Source organism: Podarcis liolepis (assembly GCF_965112155.1).
Source record: "Podarcis liolepis genome assembly, chromosome: 4".
Lineage (NCBI taxonomy): Eukaryota > Metazoa > Chordata > Lepidosauria > Squamata > Lacertidae > Podarcis > Podarcis liolepis.
In genome coordinates this window covers 24,234,275-24,257,564 of record NC_139558.1, presented here as the reverse complement: position 1 = coordinate 24,257,564, position 23,290 = coordinate 24,234,275, and the positions used below count along the sequence as shown (strand labels likewise).

Here is a 23,290-nt window from a genome sequence, read left to right as displayed (position 1 = left end):
TAGCTTCAATAGAAACATTTACCAGAAAGGAGAAAAAAAATCTTAAGTATGATCCCAGCGCAGTGATTTTAATTATTTTGATAAAGTAGCTGATTTTAGTCTCGTTGACCTTAGTGGAACTAAAATGACTGAAATCAAAGAACTTTGACATTAACTAGGCTGTGGATTATGTTTGCTAATTTCACTATTTTATTAAAATAAGTATAATTAAAATTTCATTATAAGACTTTTCTCTCTGGTCATTCAATGCTCTTTATAGTAAATGTTCAAATTAAACTTTAAAATGTAATTAAAGGCAAATGGTATGGCATATTCATTTAACCATAGCTAAGAGGTCTGGATCAGGTTTTAGAATCCTCTTTAAAAAAAAAAAAGCAAAGATGGGGAACCTGTGGCCTTCCAGATGTTGTTGAACTCCAACTCCCGTCAGCTCCAGCCAGCATGATCAATGGTCAGGGATAGCGAGAGTTATAGTCCAACAACATTTAGCTTAAAAAAAGGGGGGGCTAAAATTTGTCTTGAATTAGACCAAACAAGACAAACTAAACTTTATATAATAATATGTCTATGACAGAGAAAGAAAATGCATATACACAGAGTGGTGGATAACTAATATTTAATATTATAAACTTGATTGAGATTTTTAATGCATGTAAGTTTATTTGCAAATAAATAAATAAATAAATAAATAAATAAATGAGGCATGTGTATTATAGGCCAATAATGAGGCAGGCAATTGTGCAAGGTACTTATCTCCAGTCATATGACATGGAAAAGTACAGCCCCAAACCCATTTTAGGGTTCTGCCCATTCTACTTCCCTGTGCCACTAGTATAGGCAACTGAGTCTCAGCAAAGTGCAAGTGTTATCTAGGAGCCAGATATTATGCTGTAGTGCACTGCCCATTTCCTTCTTCCTGGTTTGTTCTGAAGCTTGTGTACATCCTTCTCGGTTTATATGTAACAGGCAACTTTAGTACATAGGTGCTGGGCCCCTGGGCTCGCTTGGTGCCTGAGCACCCACAAAATTCCCCATGAAGGGGCCAGGCACCCACAAACTTCAGCACCAGGGCCATGCACGCTGCATGGCACCCACGGGCCAGGGCACCCACTGTCGCGGTGCCAAGCTGGCACTCCTGTTTTGTTAAATATACCCATGTGGGCCACAGATTGGCAGAGCTCGCAAGTTGAATTATGATGCACATCTCAGGCTAATAAACCAAGATACATCCAGATCAGAACATTGAGGTTGCTAATCTTTCAGCTAAGCACTCATTTGATTACACCATCACACAACCAGCTTAATTTTCAGCCCGCATTTACATGTATGTGAATCATTACTCTCAACATAGAGAGATATAGTTTGACAATGTTTCCTTATTTACTTTATGTAGTTTTTCCTACCAGAATGTTGCTGAGAGCTGAAATACCAACTCCTTAGAAGTTTGTAGATGAAACCAATTGTTTTCCAGTTTTGCACATATCCTAACTTTCTGGCCTAGGGAACATCATATGATGCTAACACAAATCACAAGCTGTATATGGTCCTGCAGGGCTCCATGATGTAGCAATACTGACATCATAAAAACTGAGAATAGGTGAGCAATGTCTTAGGAGAAGGACCATCGCAACCACAGCGTCCATAGACTGTGTATTTGGGCTCCATAGTCTCTTTAAAATGACAACCCTTATTTTGGGTCAGATTGATAGCCCAACCTGCTTAGCCAAGACAACATTACGCAAAGGGATGTCTGCTACTGTGATAGAAAAAATACTAAATTAAGAGCACAATTTACTAGGTGTGTTTGCTTAGAAGTAAGTTGTGTTAACCCTTCTTCCAGGAACGTAGTTATAGGATTGTAGCCTAAAGGTATTTTCTGGAAAATTTATGATTATATTTAAAATAAAATAAATTTGCTCTCTGGGAAGAATTACATCTTTTAAAAAATTAAAATCATGTAACGTTCTTAAAAAGAGACAGAGAGGTAGAACTGCAATATTGTGAATTTGGATCCTGACATTTTACATTGATTGTACAATTTACCGTCTAGTACAATCGATTTTGCAATGTGCTCTATCATTTTTATTTATAAGGAGTCACTTCTTATCTCAGTGGCGGATGAGATTTTGTTCAGTGTGGTCTTGCCTGTGTACGGATTACCCTTTCCCCTGTGTTCAGTTTTTAAACACCCACCCTAGTATTATAACAATGGTTAGTTCTGTATATTTTAGAAGATTCTTCTTGCATTTATGGAGAGATCTATCCACTGCTGTTCATACCAGATTCTAGCAGTTGCATGGAGATTCAGGCATTTGTCATCTTCAGCCTATTTATTTCCACAGCAGCTGTTCTGCTAGAGATTAGGCTGTGAATCTAACCCCCCCCCCCCGAATCTTCATTAATACAAATTAATCATCTGATCATTTTCTTCCTACTGGAGCATTTGATTATCTCAAAGCACCCTCTACTTTTATATGCAAATTTTGTCCTAAGCTTTGCAAAAAAAAAAAAAAAGGCGCATAGCAATTAAGCAAAGCAAGAAAAGGTGAAGGATTTCTGATTCAAATCCTTTGCAGTTGATAACAGTAACAAAATTTTTGGTAACTTCATTAATATTCTTTTCACTCCACACACGCAATTGATTTTCAAACAATCAAAATACTCCCATGTTGTTCAATAATTTGATGGATATTAATATTACATATCTTTTAGTCAACATTAATAGTCTATTTAAAAAGTCAATCCAATAGGTGGTTATATCTATTAATGGTATAATATAGGTAGTTCCACATACCTGGATTCACATTTTAGATTCACCTGAATGAATCACAGCGATCATATTTAAACAGGTATGCCTGTATTTATGGTAACATTGACTTGTTACTTTCTCCTCCATAGGAATGTGTACAAGTTCTAACCTTCAGGACATTTGTGTACAAGACATTCAGGAACGCTGCTATATGAATGAATTAGCCTAGAGGCCTTCCATAAAACATAATAATACATAGGCCCCAAAGCTTATCCAAAAGTTTGTGTCCCCAACTGTTGACATATGTTGACACCTGTGCCTATATGATGTAAGATTCATTTTTATGGGGGAAGATGCTGGCCGCATTCTTATGGTTTCCCCCAACCATGGTTTAGAGGGTTGGACTCAGCAATGAGCTCAAGCATTTCACACGCGTTGTGTATTCAGATCATTGTTTCCAAAATGCCTGAACAGCAAACTGGCTTGAGTGGGTGGTTTTCAACTAAGTTTTACTCAGAGGGAGCGACGTTGAAATTAATGAACATGACTAAGCTAGGTCTACTAATTTTGATGGGTCCACTCTTGAGTGAAACTTAGTTGAATACCACCCAGTGAGCCCTCCAAACCAGGATGGTTCAGTCAGGAACATAGGAAGCTAGCCCGGTCCACCTAGCTCAGCACTGTCTACACCATGGGTGGGTAATTGGCCCACCCCACTCACCAAGGGTTTGAGACCCATCAGCTACCTTCACCTGGTTTAGCCAACTTGTCAAAACTGTTCCCAGGGCTGCTTTCACATGCTGACAGCTTCTCTCACTACAGGTGAGAGCTGAGTGTAGGGTAGGGATACAATCTTTGATACTCTGAATTCCCATAATGCATTGCCACAGGAGTGTTAGGAGTGACACTTATAGGCTGCTTTATGCATTCTAAAGTTAACATTCCGTCACAGATACTATGGCTGCTTTCATGACCATCCTCCAAACTGTGGTTTGGGGAAGTCTTCCCTCCTATGTCCTCCCTGACTCTTATTTGCCACACAGCCCAGGCACAGCCTTACCACTTCAGCAAAAAATAGGGACCGCTATGCCCCTTAAAAAATGAGGTCCACTCCAAGTGATAGTGATGGTAAGGGACCATTTAGATTTTTCACTTGGGTGACTGCTACGATAACATACAAATAAGGGAAGCAGTGAATAAATTATTGTTTCCTATATTATGAACATTGTGATTCACCTGATACTGAGATGGGAGCAGGTGTGAGTATTAAGAAGGAATTTAAATTAGGAAATATTAGTTGCTTGAGGAAAGTACCAGCTGAGAAATATTTCTCAAGACAGAGTGTACATTTTGTCCAGATTCACCAGCAAGGCCATTGAGACGGAAGACAGCTTTGTCAGAGCACTGTATCCATTTTGGGGAAGAAGAAGAAAACAGATCAGCCGCTTCTCATTGTTTGTCTACTTACTCTACCTTCGCCTCTGGCAAACAGGTTTTGCAAATCCTTTGCATTATTTCCAGGACAAAAGAAAACAAAATTCTGCAAAAGTACAAAAGCAATGTAACTATACAGTGTTCTCTGGTGGGTACATATGCTTGGATGCTAACTAGGCACCTTCAGATTGAAGGACTTATTCTGTGTTAGTTTATGTTTGTGACACTATGCAGTCACAAGACTCTGTTTTGCATACCAGACTTTTCACGGGAGACGGATGTGATGTTTACTGGTTTCCTGTTCCTTTGTGTTTCAGTTGCTCTCTGCTCTCACAGAGAGAGGATGTTTCTTTTCTGTCTGCGTAATTAGGAATAAAACTCTTTAGCCATGTAGCTCATACTGTCTCATCCTTCCGCATGCTGCTGTATACTCTGCGTAATGGGGGAATGTGCTTGGAGCCTTATCAAAGGCTCAGGTCGTTAATCATCGTCGGATGAGCTTTATCAGCTCAGTAACAGAACGCAAGTCCGACATTCTGGTCTCACTGGCACAATGGAAGAGATATATATACAAATATTTAGAATATGTGTTTACTTTTTTGCTGGTTTTAATTTTGTGGTCGTTTTTACCAATAATCTTACTGTTTTATTATTTTTGTAAACCTCTTTTGAGGGTTTCTACAATCAAGCGATGTACAAACTTTATGAAATAAGTAAAAAAATAAAAATAAAGCAGGGAAGATATCCAAAACGGACATATAATTATAAAAATGGCAACATGATTGGGAGCTGTCAAACCAGAGGCTCAATCTGGTCCCCAGCAAGGCTACTGAATTGAGTGGGGCTCTTCTTTCTGTATGCTGTGCTTTCTGAGACACAAAGGCAAAAAAGTTATAAACGCTAAAGTTCTGCACCTGCTGCCTCTCACACCCCATTCTTCAGCATTGTTTTGGTGCCCCCTGCAGTCTGGCACCCAGTGGGCACACCACCCTAAAACCACCTCTGTCCTGAACCTCCCAGAGAGGCAAAAGAGGTTCTTCCAGAGATCTTTCCATATTACACACCCTGTCTGCTCACTCCTCGTGTGAATGCCAAGGTTCAGACAATATAGGAATCAAAGGAGCATCAGCGTGAGGAATTCTGCCAAAGCCTCAGCTGCTGTTCACGTTGAGAAGAATGGGAATCTAATGGCGTCTAATTCTTCTGGTAGAGAATAGCCCATGTTTCAGACTCTTCATCATCCTGTGCTCAGTTCAGCGCAGCGACCCTGATAAAACCTAGTTGTGCACTAGAATTACAGTGTATTCAAATGCTATTTGATGATAGCCATTTAAGCATTCTTGATAAAACCGTATAGGGGACAATGGCTACCATGAATTGGACAAAGCCAGAAAACAAGCTTACCTTTCATACATTCATACCAGGAGAGTACTTAACCTGCATTATTTGTACTCTTTTTGTGCAGGAATAATTTTCGTTCTGAGGTGCTAAATGTGGTTGCTAAGCAAAAGAGGAAAGCAGTCAATCGATAATTTAACTTACTCAAGTTTTACTTTGTAATTTCGACAAAGTACAGAAAAGTTTGTATTTTGAAGGTGACGATTGGTCAGCAATCTTAAGGCTTGAATGGATAATCATCTAAATGTGTAGCTGTTGTGAACTCTCTGTTGTATTTTTAGGTTTCCTTTATCATATACCTGTCACTCTCTAGATTTCGTGGAACCAAATTATGGTTGTTGAAAGGCTGGGAACTTTATTGTCCTAGAGACAATGATGTGACGTCGATCTTCTTGCTTGTTTACAAGCTGACATTTGGTTTAAAATGCGATCTTGGTATCTGGGCAATTTTTAGTATTTACCTATAAGTACCTACCAAGAAAAGGTATTAGTTACTAGCGCTCTCTCTCTCGCTCTCTTTTTGCAGCTGACAATGAAAGAGCACTTTCTTACCTTTTTGCAGCTCAGGCACAGTCAGTGTTGGTATTTTGCATCAAGACCTTCTGCTTTAAAGAATTAATTCTTTCTGACTTAAAGGAAGAAGTAGCGAGAGCCAGGGCAGCAATAGCCAATGTGGTGCTCTCTAGATGAGAGCACCACAAAGGATGATGAGAGTTGTAGTCCAACAGGGGCCACTAGGGGGCATATCGGAAGATGGCTGACAGTAACATCTCTCCGACCCACACGAGGTAATTTGGAGGCTATGATGGGAGTAATTAGCCTCCCTAACCCCCCCCCAGGACAGTAGGGGGGGGACTGCCTTTGCCTGCTGTGCCCTATACCACCCCCAAACCTGTGGGGATGGGGGCACTAGGCACAAAGCCCTCCTGTGGGATTCCGGCACTCCTGGACGCCGTCCCTGATTCGCGCCACTAGCTGCTTGAACTTCAAAAGAAAACAATTTGGATGAAGGAAATGCACATATTTCAAGGAAGAAGGGGAGTAAAGACTGCTATAGAAGAGATCTATGATAAAACAAGACAAGAATAAAACATGAGAAGATACGCCAAGATACGGTATGGCAAATGACTGATGGGGGAGGGGGGAAAAAAACCTTCCTTTCTTTTCTTATGTGATTAACAAGAATCCCCTCCCCTCACGAGTCACGAGTCAGAAATGTCGTTTTAAGGACTTAAGCTGTGGATTTAAGGCTGTGTGGAGATAAACTTTCGAACCAAAGCATATTTTAAGAAGAGTGAGGAATGTATAAGAGCTTGGGAATGACGCAGTTAAAAATGCCGTCGCCATATTGGGAAGTTCTGTCAGAGGTCTTGAGTCTGGGAGGAGAAAGAGAGAAATAGAGCTGTTTATATATTGTGGGTGAAACTCCTCAGAGGGACTTAAGAGCGACAGCTTTGCGAGATGGAAAGAGCGATGAAGGCAATGATATATGGAAACCATCTCAATTTGAGGAATGGAAGAATGGAAAATTCACAGAGGGTTATTATTATTATTGGTGTTTATCGGCTTAAGGAGACTATCAGAAGAGATCATAAAGAAAAAAGAGAAAATATATAAACAAGATGTGATGTGGAAACAGCAAGATAAGACTGGATAGAATTATGAACTCTGTTTGGACTGATTTGGACATTAACGCAGTAGCAAGAAGATGATCAGAATCCCCCTTCAGATCTTGAAATATGGGTCCCCCCAACAAAAATTTAGAATTCGGTTTTGTAATTCGGAATTTATGTGATGTGATTTGATTTAATTTGATTTGATTGGCCGGTTAATAAAAATTATTTTTTTAAAAAAGAGAGTTGTAGTCCAACAGGATCTGGAGGGTACCATGTTGAATGCATCCGCTATAGAGTGATATCCAGCAGTCAAACATAGAGGAGGCCAATTGAAATAAATTGACCTAAGTCAGGCCTGCTCAACAGATCGATCGCGACCTACTGGTCGATCGCAGGATGTATCTGGTCGATCCTGATCAATCTTTGTACCCCCCAGCAAAAAGAAAAAAGCTCAACAACTTTGGCTCCAGTGACAATGGGTAGATCACTGCCAGTTTTTTTATACTTTGAGTAGATCGCAGTTTCTTGGGAGTTGGACAGCCCTGACCTAAGTGATTTGCCGATTGGTTTCAGTGTGTCTGCTTGGAGTAAGACTTAGTTGGGTGTCGGTTCTTGTACCAAAACACACACAAACAAAAACAACCACTTTCTGCACAATTTTAAATTGCAATTTGTGAAGGAGAAAAATGTGTTTTCATTTTTAAGGAAACGTCACGATAAAGTTCCGCATTTCTTGCTAAAAGCACCAGTAGTACACTAGCCAAGCAAGCACTACGTGTGCATTGTACTCAAAGCCAGAGTGGCAAGCCTTAGAAAAATACTCCCCGCTTTGGTGTAGACATCAAAATCACTAGTCATGATAAATAGCAGCACAATATTGAGCTGTTTTTGTTCCATTTTCTTACAAGAAGGCCTTTGTGATTCTTCTTATTTTTCTGCCATGATGCTTTTTTCTGATATTCCTTCCATCTTGTCTCAGCCACTCTAGTTCCTAGGAAGCTCAGCCTCACTGCCGACACTAGTATTTTGCATTTCCTTTTGCAGATGCCTTTGTGATTCCTTTGGCTGATTTAGAAGTTTGCAGATAAATACAGAAATAAAGTGGCAAGGAAATAAGTATAGAGTAATATTCAGGGGCATATGAATGTACTTCCATTTGCACAAGGAGACTTACCCTTCCTCTCCTCACCCCTTTTCTGCCCCCAGATCTGCTCTAAAGGGTTGAGAGACCCTTTGGAGCAGATTTTTGGAGCCTTCAAATGGGAAGAGAGGAAAGGGAAGTCCTCTTGGGCAAATGTGTTGCACAGTTGGGTGGAAATTATTGGATGTCACCCACAGATAATGGCATTGTGGGAAAGATATAGAAATTCATATATCCATGAACAAATTATTGATGGATGTAATCAAATCATGGAAGGCAGGAAAACAAGAATTCACATTGCTAAAATATGTCTTGTTAACACTAAATAAGAGACAAATCTTCATCTTCATCTTTCTAATAATTGCTCACCCAGACCTGCTATATGTATTTGAAATATCAATGTGTATCAAAATCTGTTTGAAAACAAATGTCAAAAGAAAACATGCGATGCAATATAAGAAATAGAACACAGAGGGTAAGGCATAAAGAGTTTATAGACTTTTAGACACAATTTGATGTCCTGAGCATAGATTAAAAACACACACAGAGGGTGTAATGAGCTGGTCTTTGTTTCAAGACAAAATGGGGGGGGGGAGAGACATAATGATGACGCAGATTTTGGAAGCCTACGTAGATGGTACCATTCTTCAAGGTAGACTAAGGCAGTGATGTAAAAGCCTTGTTAATACAGACCTGGAAGGAACTGGTGAAAATATTGTCCTACCTCTTCCGAAAGCTGGAAGAAGATTGGGCAACTTAGAAGCTAGTAGATGACGAACCGCATGGAACTCCATGATTAGAAGCATTGTGCTTTGATTTGGTTCTGACCCATATTAGTCCAAGAATATTTAAAATGTGGTAACGGTCAATTCTCAGGATTTCTAATTAATTTTAGTCAGAAGACTCACCCACTCACAGAACGTTGTGTTGTATTTTAGATTCATTGGGTTCTTTTAGATTGGCAACTTGTGGGTAGGGACTGTCTTGTTTTGGTTCTATGAAAGCTGCTCTAAGAGCCTTTCTGGCCGAAGAGTGGGATACAAATGCTCAAAATAAAATAAAATCCACCTATTATTCCCAGAATCTACATGACATTCTGGATTATAGTGGATCTGTTTTACTCCAGCTGTTTTAAGCCGATTCAAGCTTTATTTCCCTGGGGCGGTTTTCATTTGCTCCATAGAAGATGGAGCACTCGGGGACAGGGTTTTGATCCAACTTCCTCACCACCTTCTAGCTGTGCTTAAAATTGAGGTCATGGGTCTCCAAATATTCATGCCCTATTTCAGTTGCAGTCCCTGCCTAAATTAAACAAACCTTTGGCAGACTGTCTTCCCTTCTATGAATTTCTAGTTTGGTCACATTGTAGATGCCCTTATTTATTTCTCAAAGCATTCAGATTATTAAAAGTGGCTTATTACAGGTTGACATATACTTTTGGGGATATTGCACATTTAATCATCTGCCGCATGTCCTCCAGACAGGGAACAATGTCACCCTGCTTTTCACATTAATAAATGACGTGCCATAGTATCATAAAACTTGTTATTTGATACTTCAGGCTACAATTCTAACTTGAATTCAACAGGACTTACTTCTGAGTAGACATGGTTTGTGCTGTTCTTTCAGAGTAAGTCTCCGTCCATTGCACTGACACTATACAAATATGTGCGCCTCTAATTATAACCTTATTTACGTGGATGAGGGCTCAGGGAAGGTAATCTGTGGTTCAGTATTGATACTGTACAGTTTTTTCCCTATCGTATAGATTCCTGGCACTTACACCAGAGCATTGCTTTCATCTCCTCCCCATATTGTTTAAAAGGCTCTTTGAAGCACTAGAAAAATACAGTAATTTCAGAATGAACAACACCTGGCAAAACACCTCTTTTCTCAAGTTTTTACAATAGCTTCCTACAGTGCGTGCTCTGATAAGCTCTGAAATCCAAGTGGCACACAGCTGATCAGACAACTGTTCAAAATATTGTTTGATTCCATTCTGTCCAAAGAACAAACTCTGTTCACACATTCCACTTGGGTGGCATAGTACTGATGTGAGAGCAAAATTGGCTCAGGGGTTTCGAAATGAGTGACTTTTTTCCCCAACCGATGAATGCATTTAAAAATTGTATAGTATAAAAAGTTCAAAATGGAACAAATGTAGGCCTTAGAATACTGCATGTGGCTGGGCCAGAATTCAAATAAATATGCTGATTTCTTTTCCCCCATGGGAATTGTTTGTGGCGAAGCAGAGGGTAGGGGGAGAGGTGGAAACAAAATGTATTTCTCCAATGTTTTTAATGTCTGTTCACAGCCAGCTAGGTTTTTCTGTCCGCTGCTTCTCCAGGGTTGTTTTCATTTTCCTTACAGCATGATTCCAGCCAGGGATGATGTAGTGAGCAAAACATTATCAGTGCGATGTAGCCAGTCCAATTTGGCTACAGCGCTAGGCTAGACTGTAATCAAAGTGTGTACCCAACATGCATTTGACTGAGATTTATGGCTACTCCTAAAAATATCTGTTCTGTAATCTGGAGTGAATCACAATATAAAAATACAAAATGCATAATAAAAGCAAGAACAACACAATAACCCCACCCCCTCCCCAACACATTTTAAAAGGGCATCAGATGTCAATCATCCAAAGGTCTGGTTAAAGAGGAATGCTTTTGCGTGACGCATAAGGGTGTATAATGAAGGCTCCAGGCGAACCTCGCCGGGGAGACCATTCCACAGTCCCGGAAGCCACTGCAGAAAAGGCCAGTTCTTGTGTTGCTACCCTCTGGACCTCTCGTGGAGGAGGCATTCGAAGAAGGGCCTCAGAGGGTGAACTCGGGGTGTGGGAAGGTTCATATTGGCAAAACCTATTTGGTGTTTCGCAGCTTTCTGACTAATTGCAGGACCTTAGCCAGACCTAGCAGAGTACACGCAGAATCCACGGAAGCAATTGGCAACTTGGCTGCAGACAGGATAGACGAAGCAGAAACCAGGAACTTGTAGTTAGGTGTTTATTATATAGAGTGGACTATTTACAGGAACAGAACACGGATCTTTTGCTAGCTCTCTCTGACACGACTCACAACTCCTGCACTGACACAGAACTACTGAACTCACGAACTCTGAACTACCAGTTAGTAGGCCATTAATTATCACTCCCTTGAGAGAGCTTGACCAATCAGGGAGCGGTCTCCATGTCTCTGTTATCTCCAGGCAGACTTACTCCTTCAGATTGCCTTCTGGCTGTCTGCCAAACCTTAATTGACTCTGTGTGAGTAGCTGCACGTACACAGTTTCCCAACAATGGGGAGATGCTCAAACCACCTTGCCCCGGGGAGCAACCTGGCCATTGAATTCTGTGCTAGCTAAAGTACCCAAACCACCTTCAGAAGAAGCCCTATGTTTAATGCATTGCAAGAATCGAATCTAATATGGGAGTTGCTCTATCCCCTTGATCATTCTGGAGATGCCAGAGACTGGACCTAGGACATTCAGCATGTAGAGCATGTGATGTGCCTTGCACCTGTGGCACTCTTCCCTGGAGGTTATAGTTAAAGAAATTTCATGGTGATTTCTAGGTTCCGTATTCCTAGTTGCTGCATCTGTCAGTGTAGATAATCATAATTTTTGCATGTGATTAAAAAGTTTTTGTTTTCCTAAAGGAGAGAATCCACATGATTTTTTTGTTTTGTTTTTCTACAGAGAATGATGAGGTCCTCAGTTTTCCATATGTTTATCCTGAGCATGGTGGCAGTAGATGTCATTGTTGCAGCTAGCAATTATTACAAGGGAGAGACTTTTAAGAGCCAATACGATGAATTCTACCTTGCAGAGGTGAGTGCCTTGAAATTGCCACAGGTTTTCTTCAGTAATACAAAAGGTAAGTGAGCCCAGGCGAATGTCAACCAATTTTGAAAGTGTGTCATTTTGTATTATTATTATTACTCTTAAAGCACAGTTAGAATCCTTTACCGATTTGTTCTTTTTTTTTTTTTCATCAACTGACAAGTTTGCCCCGCACTTTTCTGAAAGAACATTTCCTCACACAAAATCACAGTAATAATGAGCTCAGACAGGAGGGTACTATCAGCAGGCCATACCCTTGTTTTATTTTATTTTTTCATAACAGGAGTGTAGTAAACGTAGGGCTTGGGTAAAATCATACCTTGGTTCTTTTCTTAAAAGGAAAAATATATATAATGTCACACCACAAACAAAGTTAAGCTAATTTCAGGAAACAACTTTTGTGTGGGAAAATATTTATTGCTTCAAAATTCACTTCACTTATTCCTTAATCGTGGCCTATGTAATTCCCCTGCACCAATATTGCCTAAGTCAGTAGCAATATTTAACAGATCTTTCATGTTCTCACGACATAAATGCAGAGCCTAGGTACTTTCTGCATACGTGGAATTTTCCCCTTCTCCCAGAAGAAGATCGACCACTTGTAGTTATTTACTAGTCAAATGCCCTTCATTACGACAGTGAGGATGTATGTATGTGGACTCTAGTGTCAAGGATGGAAATAGGTTCTGTTCTTGGAGCATCTTTGCAGTCAGTACACACAGTACTTTCATTGTAAGAGGGAACGTCAGCAAGTAACACACCAGAAAAATCCTCATCATTGCACATTGCCCTGATTAAAATGCCTATTTGCAGAATATGATAATTTGCTAGTTGCTAGCGGACCAATTCTACTGCCACCCTTCCCTCACATTCACACAAACGCACCTATTGACATCCTTGGTATTCCATAGGTCCTGACTATGCGTCTTTGTCAGACCATGTTTCGTTTTGCTTTTTAAATTGCCCATTTCAGTGCACTTTGCATAACTGCATTCCTAGCAAGCTCCCAGAGAATAAAGAGGCCGCTGCTTTGTTTCAGATACTCCCAGTTTGCTTTGTGGGACACAGCATTAAAAAGAGCGGTAGCGATAATAATATATATGTTACAGTACAGAGTCTTACGCACTGCCATTTTTCAAACAGAAAAAGAAAATGGCACATCAAACACTACCCTGCTCAAACATGAACAATTTGGAGTGCATAGGGTGATTGTCTCCTAGGGCGTTCTTGTAGGCTGGGTGGAAAATGTGCTTCTGGGTGACATCCCACACACTCCGCTTCCCCAGTCCCCTCCCCACCTTTTGTAGTTCCTGAGAGGCATAGCTATTCTGGCACAAAAAGAGGTGACAGCATGCTGAACTGCAATTGTTCGAGTTACCACTTCACCACTCTCTGCTGTGTCAAGGTCTCCTTTATTACATGGCTAACAAGAACTACTGAAACACTCACCAGGGGTGCCAACTTGGATTCAGAGTCTTCTCTTGTAAATAATGATACTCCTATCTCTAGTCTTTTTTAAAAAAAAAAAGTCAGGTGTTTTTAAATTTAACAAAATGTTATGCAAACCTTTAGTGGTTTTGAGCTCCTTTGACAAGCATATAAAATGCAAATCATCCAGCCCACACAATTTTGGAACACATTAAAATAGGTTTAACTCTGTAATTGTTAATATTCTCATAATGGAACAGGGGAAAGTGTCATCGTTCTAGAACACACTTTCACCATGATAGGTAACATTTGGAGAGCTTATGTGGGAGGAGGGGGTTGACAAAAATGTCCACGTTTCTTTGGGTTTTGTTTTACATGGATATATTTTTGATGCATAGCGTTCATGTGTCAAGTGACTGCTTTGCAGAAATTGTTTTGCTTGTCATATTTTTATCCTGCTTTTCAAATACCAATTTTGTATCCAAAAGCAGCTTACAAACTAAAAAGACAAAGAGGGAAGAGGTAGACAAGAGAGATCAGTAAAACCATGACAAAAATGAAGTGGTGATTGTAAACAGGCTCTTATATCTAGTTGGAGGAAATCACCTAGATATTCCCTTGCTGATGTGTCACAGTATGTTTCTCATACATACATTCTCACACTGCAGTTGCAAAAGAAACCCTCAGTAGTTTGTGTAAACCTTGATGTGTGAAATCACCCATGTATACCTGTATTTTTGCGTGAAGCGTGACAGATACTGGGCAGAAATATGAATCGAATTACTTGAGATAAAGGTCTGTGTAAAAAAACCACCTTTGTTTACTTTAAATATTGACAGGATAACAAGATTTGATATGAGAGCAAAGGCTGTATAAATGAAACACTAAACAAAACCCCACAACAGCGGTAGCTGTAATAAGCAAAAACATATTTCAAAAGCTTTCTAAGGAGCTAACTTTTCTTTAAAATGCTTTGCATGTGAAGAGAAGACCCCAAGACCCCCCAAAGAAAGACACAGTTGACACCAATATTAGTTTAAGGTTATTGGCATAATTTTTGCCACAACTTTATTGATTACAGAATGTGAGTTGGTTTGCTTAGGCATTGGTTTGACTAGCTGCACCTACACCTCTGGCAGGGCAGCATTGACAACTGGACACTGGCAGAAGTCAGGAAGGGTAAACAGACTGGGGGAGCATTGGTCTTACCACAGACGCAACTTCACCCCAAAATGCTCCCAGCTGCTCTGGTGTGGCCCTAACCCCTAGAAGGGGATCGGACAAAAGCATGGTGAGCACCTGGATTCCTTTAACGGAATACCCTTTCGCACATTGGGAGGGACAGGTGTGACAACCTCACCTCCACCACACCTTGAACCAATGCCTAACCACCACTCCTTGCAAAGTTGTGACGATTTGCTACGCGGCAGGCGAAGTCCAAGTGGCACCAACCAATCAGCCAAATGGGAAAATTCCTACCGGGCCCCTTCCCCAACAGCAGATGACCCACAACGGCATATCAAGGTCATAGCAAGACTCTAAATATAGGGAGGGTGGGTGGGGGATCCGATGCACGAGGCGTTAAGAGGAAGCTCAACGCAACATGATCCCCCAGCTGCAAATTCTATCAACCCCATTAGCCAGAATTGCCCCAGCAACCGAGGGACCCAATTGGGTTGTTGTGGCTATCCAATGATCCCACCCACACAAACAAGTGAGGCCAATACAGTGGTGCCCCGCAAGACGAATGCCTCGCAAGACGGAAAACTCGCTAGGCGAAAGAGTTTTCCGTTTTGGAGGTGCTTCACAAAACAAATCTCCTATGGGCTTGCTTCGCAAGACGACAATGTCTTGCGAGTTCCTGCGGGGTTCCCCCCCCCTTTTTCTAAGCCGCTTATCAGCTGATCCGATCAGCAGATAAGCCACTAAAAGCCGCTAATAGCGCCCGTAGCGCTAATCCGTCAATGGGCTTGCTTTGCAAGACGAAAAAACCGCTAGACGAAGAGAATCACAGAACGGATTCTTTTCATCTTGCGAGGCACCACTGTATTAGTGATCTCACCGCAACACGTGGCCTCAGTGATGAGGACACGATTTACCCATCTGATCGTTCTGAACTTGCCCCAGGGAAATAGAAGAAGCATTTCTGGGAGATCTCTGAATGCCTGATCCGAAGACTTCACCCCCTTCTTATATGTTCCCCCAGGTTGCATTTACGGTCCTGTTTGATCTGGAAGCTCTTCTGAAGATCTGGTGCCTGGGATTTACTGGCTACATCAGTTCATCTCTGCACAAATTTGAGCTACTGCTGGTTATTGGAACTACTCTTCATATTTATCCAGACCTCTACCATTCACAATTTACATATTTTCAGGTACAGTTTATAAGGGAAAGATGTGATTTGAAATCATACATATGATTAGGTAGGAGTAAGTTCCATTAATGTTTCAGGTTCATTGGAAAATAGCCAGTTTACCTACTTTATAAAGGTAAAATTAGATCGTATGTGTAGTGCGTGGCTGCTGTTGATAGCAGAGTCTCCTCTCTCTTTCTGCCCCTCAGTGCTAGTGATCTTAAATGTATGGCAGGATGCGAGTGCTTTTTGAGTTTCCTTGGCCTGCAAATGGCTGACATGGAATGGGAATGGGGTTGAGGTTGGGGAAACTCACAGCAGCACCATGTTGTCATCTCAGATAGTTTAGCTGGCCAGATGTTATGAAGGATAGAAGTGGAGGAAATATAAATCTGTTTGCTTTCAGCAGTAGCACATACATTAGGCCTGCCATACGTCCGGAATTTCTCGGACGTACCCTGGATTTGTCAATCAAAAACAGCGTATGGGTGCCACTTTTGAAAATTGGTTAAAATGTACGGAAAAACCTGGGCATATCGGAAGTGTTGAGGGGTGGAGGTTTTTTTTGCAAATTTTGTAAAAAAAAAAAAAAGCTTAAAAACTTCATTTATTTTGGAGATTTTGCAAAAGAAGCTCAACAACTTTTGTGTCTGGATTTTCGCTTTATGAAATACGGCAACCCTGCCATAGATTACTCACATCTAATTGGGTGCCACAAGAGCTTTCCAAAGCTCCAGTGAATATCATTGTCACAGTTCTAAGCCCTGTAAACAAGGGCCCCTCCAACTGTCATTTTTATTGTGCACTCAAAATTATTTGTGCTCATGATGGTATCGGAACCATTATATGTGTTTCCACTTTGAATACTGTTTGTACTGCAAAGGTTTTGGAGTGGACATACTGCTTTGATTACAGTAGATGCATGACTTGGAGCAGGGGTCAGCAAACTTTTTCAGCAGGGGCCAGTCCACTGTCCCTCAGACCTTGTGGGGGGCCGGACTATATTTTTGGGGGGGGAATAAATGAATGAATTCCTGTGCTCCATAAATAACCCAGAGATGCATTTTAAATAAAAGGACACATTCTACTCATGTAATAACACGCTGATTCCCAGACCATCCATGGGTCGGATTTAGAAAGCAATTGGGCCGGATCCGGCCCCCGGGCCTTAGTTTGCCTACCCATGACTTGGAGCTTTCTGCTGAAATCTTGTAACTTTTCATGTTCGAGTGGAGGAGGGAAGGAGCCCCACTTCTGTTGCACTATAATGCAAGTGTACTACTCAAAATGGCAATTGGGGCCGCATCACAGAACAACTCATAAAGTGGAATGATGTTTGTACAGTCCAATATAAATCCACCACTACTGCACTGATGACATGTTGCAGAACACACCCACAAACTAGTTTGGAGAGGTTCTAGCTCTCCTGTCTGCCTGAAAATCAAATACATCTTCAGATTGTTGGTGCGCATTGAACATAACACTACAAAGTCAGTCACTTTAAAGTCCCAGTGATTAAAATGGGAGCATTAAGCATGCGTTAAAATATTTTCTACTCCAGTCAGTGGACTTTTTTTAATATAAAAAACCTATTTTGGCTGCATTGTGCTCCAGTACTTTTTTATTTGAAGGTCATGAAGATAAAAAAAATCTAACTGAAACTCTTTTGTATATGTATATTCTTCAGGTTTGGACTGAAGGTTTTGTGCAGAAAGTAGGCCAGCATATGAGACAGAAAGCCCCTACATTTGACTTCTTTTGGCAATGGGAAAGCTTATTTAGCATAACCTATGAGCCTGTGTGATCCCTACATTGTTCCTGGAATATATTCTCAGAGCAAAGGAGAATCTATATTGAATTGTGCTTGTGAAGGTGAAATCTCTTACACTGATTAGCTGAGCTGGTACAATGGCTTAGAATTTTAAGCTGCATTGCACATAACATGGGAGTTGCATGACCAGACTCATTTTTGCTCTACGTAAACCAAGTGTTGGTGATCCTAATTTGGATCGGGGATGGAAGAGGAGGGGAACCTAACATTTTGCCCCATGTCACAGCCCTGTGCTAAACTGGAAAGCATGGAGACTGAGGGAGGACAATGTAGTAGTAGGCAGTGGACTGGGGCATGGCTGAGAATGATGAGCCTGAAGGAAGTATAGGCAGATAATGAGACTTGAGGAAAAGAGCTGGGAAGGCAGGAATCTGAGGCAAGAGGGAGCTAGCAAAGAAGCGGCTCTGAAGAAACTTCACGGCACTTAAATTAAAAATGGACTAGGGATTCCAGGCAGCAGAAATGTGACCAAAGGATGTGGGATGACATAGGCAATGGCCTGAGAAGCAGAAAACTGAGGAAACGATTTGTGGTTGAGTTGGCGCTTGGAAACAGAATGAACTGGGCACTATTGGCAGAAAATGGGCAAGCAAGGGAGGGAGCCCTTCGTTTATTTGAATTAACACGGCAATTCTTTGGTGAGGAGCTTCCAGTCCTCAAGTACTGCACAATCAACTCTTGCTACCTTTTTTTTTGTTTTTGCTTGTTCATTTGCCAACTAAGGCAGCTGCAACCCTTTTGCAGGTTCAACAGGAACTTGGCATGAGAAAAAAACGTTCAGAGAATATGGTTTCAATGAGCTAAGCCAAAACAATGATTTCTGGAGATAGAAAATTGCAGTTTTCAACCATAGCCAATGAGGCGGCGAAATTCCCTTTTTACAAATGAAAAAAACTCAACTCACCCTCATGCATTATTGATAAACAAATTGAAATGAATGGCAAGTGATTAATAATACATAGAGGGTAAATAATGAATAGTGCAGATAAATCTTTTTAAAACTGTGAACGGGGTCCAGCCAACTGAAAAGAGTCAAGTATTCTGAAATTATGGAAATCTGAACAGCTTTCCCCTATTCACTTGGTGATGATCTGCAAAATCCATCCAGAAAATATGTGCTAGCATCAAAACATCCTTGGAACATATAAGGATTCTTTATTTCAACAAATGGGAATTTCTGGAGCTGACTGCAGTCAGAAGCATCAGGCTAAACTACTTGTGTGGCAAGCTAGATTTCTCAAGCATAAAACAAAGAATGACAATCCTGAATAAATCTTTGTTGCAGAGCTCCTGTTTCAATGGGGCCTGAGCAAATAAAACATCAACCCAGCTTCCCGTTGCATTGTGTCCCAAATGTTCCTTTACTGGAAACTGTTATAGAATCATAGAATTGTAGAGCTGGAAGGGATTTTGAGAGTCATCTAGTCCAACCCCCTGCAATGTTGGAATCTTTTGCCCAACGTAGGGCTCCAACCCATGAACCTGAGACTTAAGAGTCTCATGCTCTACAGACTGAGCTATGGATAAAGATTAAAAATAAATAGGTATATGCTTGCCTGTGAAATATTTAGGTTGCCCCAGTGAGCTTTCAGACTCATTTATTAAGTATATATATTTACATCTTAATTATAAATGCATTTAACTTGGAAACGAAGATGGATACTTAGCATCACTTTGCCATTTCTTTCTTCAGCCCAGGTTATTGTCATTTGCTTACATTTTGCCTATGGTGAATGCAAGTGATCATTTAAGGGAGACTTCTTTCCTGGACTTCATTGTGGATTAGAGATAGATAGATGATAGATAGATAGATAGATAGATAGATAGATAGATAGATAGATAGATGATAGATAGATAGATATTGCTTTGCCGGTTCCAGGTAAACACAGCTGTGTTTGGATCCAGCATGGGGATTGCACTGGTGGTAGCATCCTGCCCAGCTAAATACAGCAGGGGCCTTTCCTATCCTAACCCCCTGTAGCAGTAAAGATCAGGGAGTTAGTACTCCGTGGCTAATCTCCCCAGATGTTCCAGTGGTTAGGCAAATCCTCGTAGTAAATTCTAAGCCAGGCACTGTTTGCTTTTCCTTTAACCACGGACATGCTCCGAGTCCTTCAAGACAACTGTGACCTTTTTATTTGATATTTGGAAGAAGCACAAAAAAGGACACCTGTCTGAAAGTGCTTTAGGAATGATTCTTCAGTCAGTCAGCATCGCAGAGATCCTGGCACATCATTAAATAAAGAATGCTCCTGTTATCAAAACTGTTCTTACAGCCAGCTTCTTCATTAAATTTACTGTGTAAAGATAAAGATGCATATGTTTCTGAATCAGGAGCATCTGCCACACTGAAAGATTTAGGTCACCTTCTGCAATCCAAGTCTCCTACCGGCAAATGACAGGGGAGGTTGCAAAATGCATTACCATTTGTGCCAGTGTGATAGTTAGAAATCCACCGTATCCATGAGCAATCAAATTCCTAGGGAGTGATGTAACACATCTCTAAATCAACTGGCTCGAAAGATTATGTTCACCTAGATACTTGCGGTGGCTAGGCAAATCCTCCAACATTCTAATATTTATGGTGACAGGTCTACAGTATCCCCAGCCAAGCAGCAAAGAGGTAGTTGGGAAAGGAATTCCCATGTTAAACACACCCTGATATATCTGCCAGACCTACTTTTCACCTTCCTATGCTTCCACGCTGCGCACCAGAGACTGCAATATTTATTAGCTTTTCCTTTATTTTCAATGCATCAGTCACTCTTGCTTACAACTAGGGCTGCCATTCACCTTGCAAACTGCAAAGAGGTAATCTTTTTTTTACAACACAATTTGTGTGCTCTTGTGTACAAAATGGAAAAGCAGGGGCGAAATCTAGTATTCCTACTCCACACTGGGGGGTTTTATGTATTCCTGCATGGCACGATGCAGCCAAAATGTGCTTAGTTCTCCCCACTGAAATAAAAGGATTTAAAGGTGATTACTTTGCTTGAATTGTGTCCTGCATTAATGTGATCTGAAGTTGGAAGCTGGCATGGGCTTGTGCTGAGTCATCCCAGCAATGAAAGATAGGTTTGGGTTAGCTGTGCATTCTGTGGCATTTGGACCCAGCCATTTTGGGGGTCAACAAGGTCCCCAACAAGGTATAAATGTTCAAGATTTAAAGCCCCGACAGCCAATGCACCAATTAAAAAAGAAAAGAAAAAAGTGTAAGTCGATCCTCACACTACCTTAATGATGCAAGCTTCACTGAACTGCACAGGACTCAAAATGCCTCCATCGGATGTTCAGAGCACATGAGTAAATGTAGGGACTGGGTGGAAGTAAAGAACTTTGAAGATTGCCCTGCCCTTTTCTCTCTTAATGAAAACAAATGGACTAGCAGAATAGTTCCTGGAAAGATTAATGTACTACTTAAATGTCAATTAAGGCAATTTAAGAGGGGGCAGGGGCACCTGTAGCAGAACAGTTGGAAAACTGCTCAAAATCTAAAACGAAAACAAAACTTTTTTAACACCTAAGGAGGATCTGCAAGAGCAGTTTCGCTCCATGTTCCACCTATTCCATTTAATATTTGTAAGCAATTATTGTAGTGTGGTTATTTTATATGTCCCAGGAAGGGCCATAGGTAGAGCAAATGCTTTTCATGCAGAAGCTCCTGGTTCAATCCTGGGTATCTCAAGGTAGGGCTGGAAATGTCCTGTATGAAATGCTGGAGAGCTGCTGGCAGTCACTGTTGACAAGACCAACCAATGGTCTTGCTCCAAACAAGGCACCTTCCTTTTTTTGCCATATCATTTTTATTAATTTTACAATAATGATTTCCATTACAATCTCTCCTCTTATCTTATACTATTTGGCCATGACTTCCTTCAAACCTTCCTTATGATTTTCTATCTTTCATTTCAAATTTCTGCATTTTCACTACTTAACCATTGCTTTCAAATCAAAAACATCAAAGCATCATATTTTCTTATTCTCAGCAGTGCTTTTTATACCTTTCCTTACAAAGTTTCTTGAAATCCTACCAGCGTGTTTGATTGACTACAATTGTCTTTCAAGCAATTTACAATTTTAGTCCAGTCCTTGAGGAACTTCTGGTCCCGCTGTTCTCAGATTCTTCCCGTCATTTTGGCCAGTTCCGCATACTCCATTAACTTCAATTGCCATTCTTCCTTTGTCAGTAATTCCTCTTGTTTCCACTTCTGTGCTAATAAAATTCTTGCTGCGGTTGTTGCATATAGGAAAAGCTTGGTATCTTTTCTGTTAATGTCTGTACCTACAATTCCCAGTAGAAAAGCTTCTGGTTTTTTAATATATGTATATTTCAACATTTTCTTAATTTCATTATATATCATATCCCAGAAGCATTTCACTTTCTTACATTCCCGCCACATACGATAAAAGGTATCTTCCTTTTCCTTACATTTCCAGCATTTATTATCTACCCTATAGAGTTTGGCTAACTTCACCTGTGTAATATACCATCTATACATCATTTTCATCACATTTTCTCTTAAGGCATTATACGCTGTAAATTTTATTCCTTCTTTCCATAATTTTTCCCAATCTTCTAACTTTATCTTGTAACCAAAATCTTTAGCCCAATGAATCATTACTGACTTTACTTCTTCATCTTTCAGATGCCATTCCAGCAATAGTTAATACATTTTTGCCAGTGTTTTATATTTGCTATTCAATATTTCAATTTCAAATTTTGATTTGGTATTTCCAAATCCATTTTTCTTCATATCATCCTTAAACATCTCATTAATTTGTCTGCCAAACAAGGCACCTTCCTATGTATTTGTCCTAGAATCTCAACTCTGCATAACTGCAGGGCGATGTTCCAGTGATGTTCCTTCTGTTCTGCTGGCCCCCAAAAACAGCAACAAGAGGATTCTTTAGTTTTCCAGAACACTTTGTAAACATGCAAGATGTAACCAGTACGTGTAATTTTATATCCTGGACCGAGAGAGGAAGCATGAAAGAAGGAAGAAGGCCTGCTAAAGGGAAAACTAAGCATGTGTTCCTGAAAGTTCATAGAATTATAGAGTTGGAAGAGACCCCAAGGAAGGGACCCCAAGATAGCTGTACCTCTCTCCTCTCCCCCCCCCCGGCCCCACTTTACTCTAAATAGTTGTCATGGATCAGGAGGGTTGAATTGGATCAAGACCTTGGCATTGACCCTTTGTGCTACTGTCTCAGTGAGCTGCTCCGATGGAAACTTCCGTCCCAAGCCAAACAACTGCTGGTGGGCGGGGGACGTTATATAATTAAACACAAAGGACACTCTAGAACTTTGACACAATAGTTCTATGTCTTAGAAATAGTTATTTCTGAAATATTGCCAAAATGTTTAAACCCTGAGGCACCGTCTGCTTCTCAGAGGAGGCGAGGCTGATTTTTGTAAATAAATACTTGCATTTAAACTGAAGATACATTTGCAAAAAGAAAAAGAAAACTGATGTGCTCGCAGTGCAGTAACATAATC

General features: G+C 40.6%; 1 protein-coding gene across 10 annotated transcripts in view; it reads left to right on the top strand.

Moving 5' to 3' along the window:
- The window catches only part of NALCN (sodium leak channel, non-selective), a 191,064-nt gene that overhangs the window by 91,208 nt on the left and 76,566 nt on the right, over window positions 1-23,290 (top strand). For all 10 annotated transcript variants that reach the window (XR_014525549.1, XM_083501008.1, XM_083501004.1 and 7 more), the window contains 2 exons: window positions 12,038-12,169; window positions 15,816-15,983. Coding sequence is in view for 9 of the 10 variants with exons in the window: in XM_083501008.1 (XP_083357134.1) it covers window positions 12,038-12,169; window positions 15,816-15,983 (300 nt within the window). In the remaining variant the exon portion in view is untranslated. The remainder of the gene's footprint in view (window positions 1-12,037; window positions 12,170-15,815; window positions 15,984-23,290) is intronic.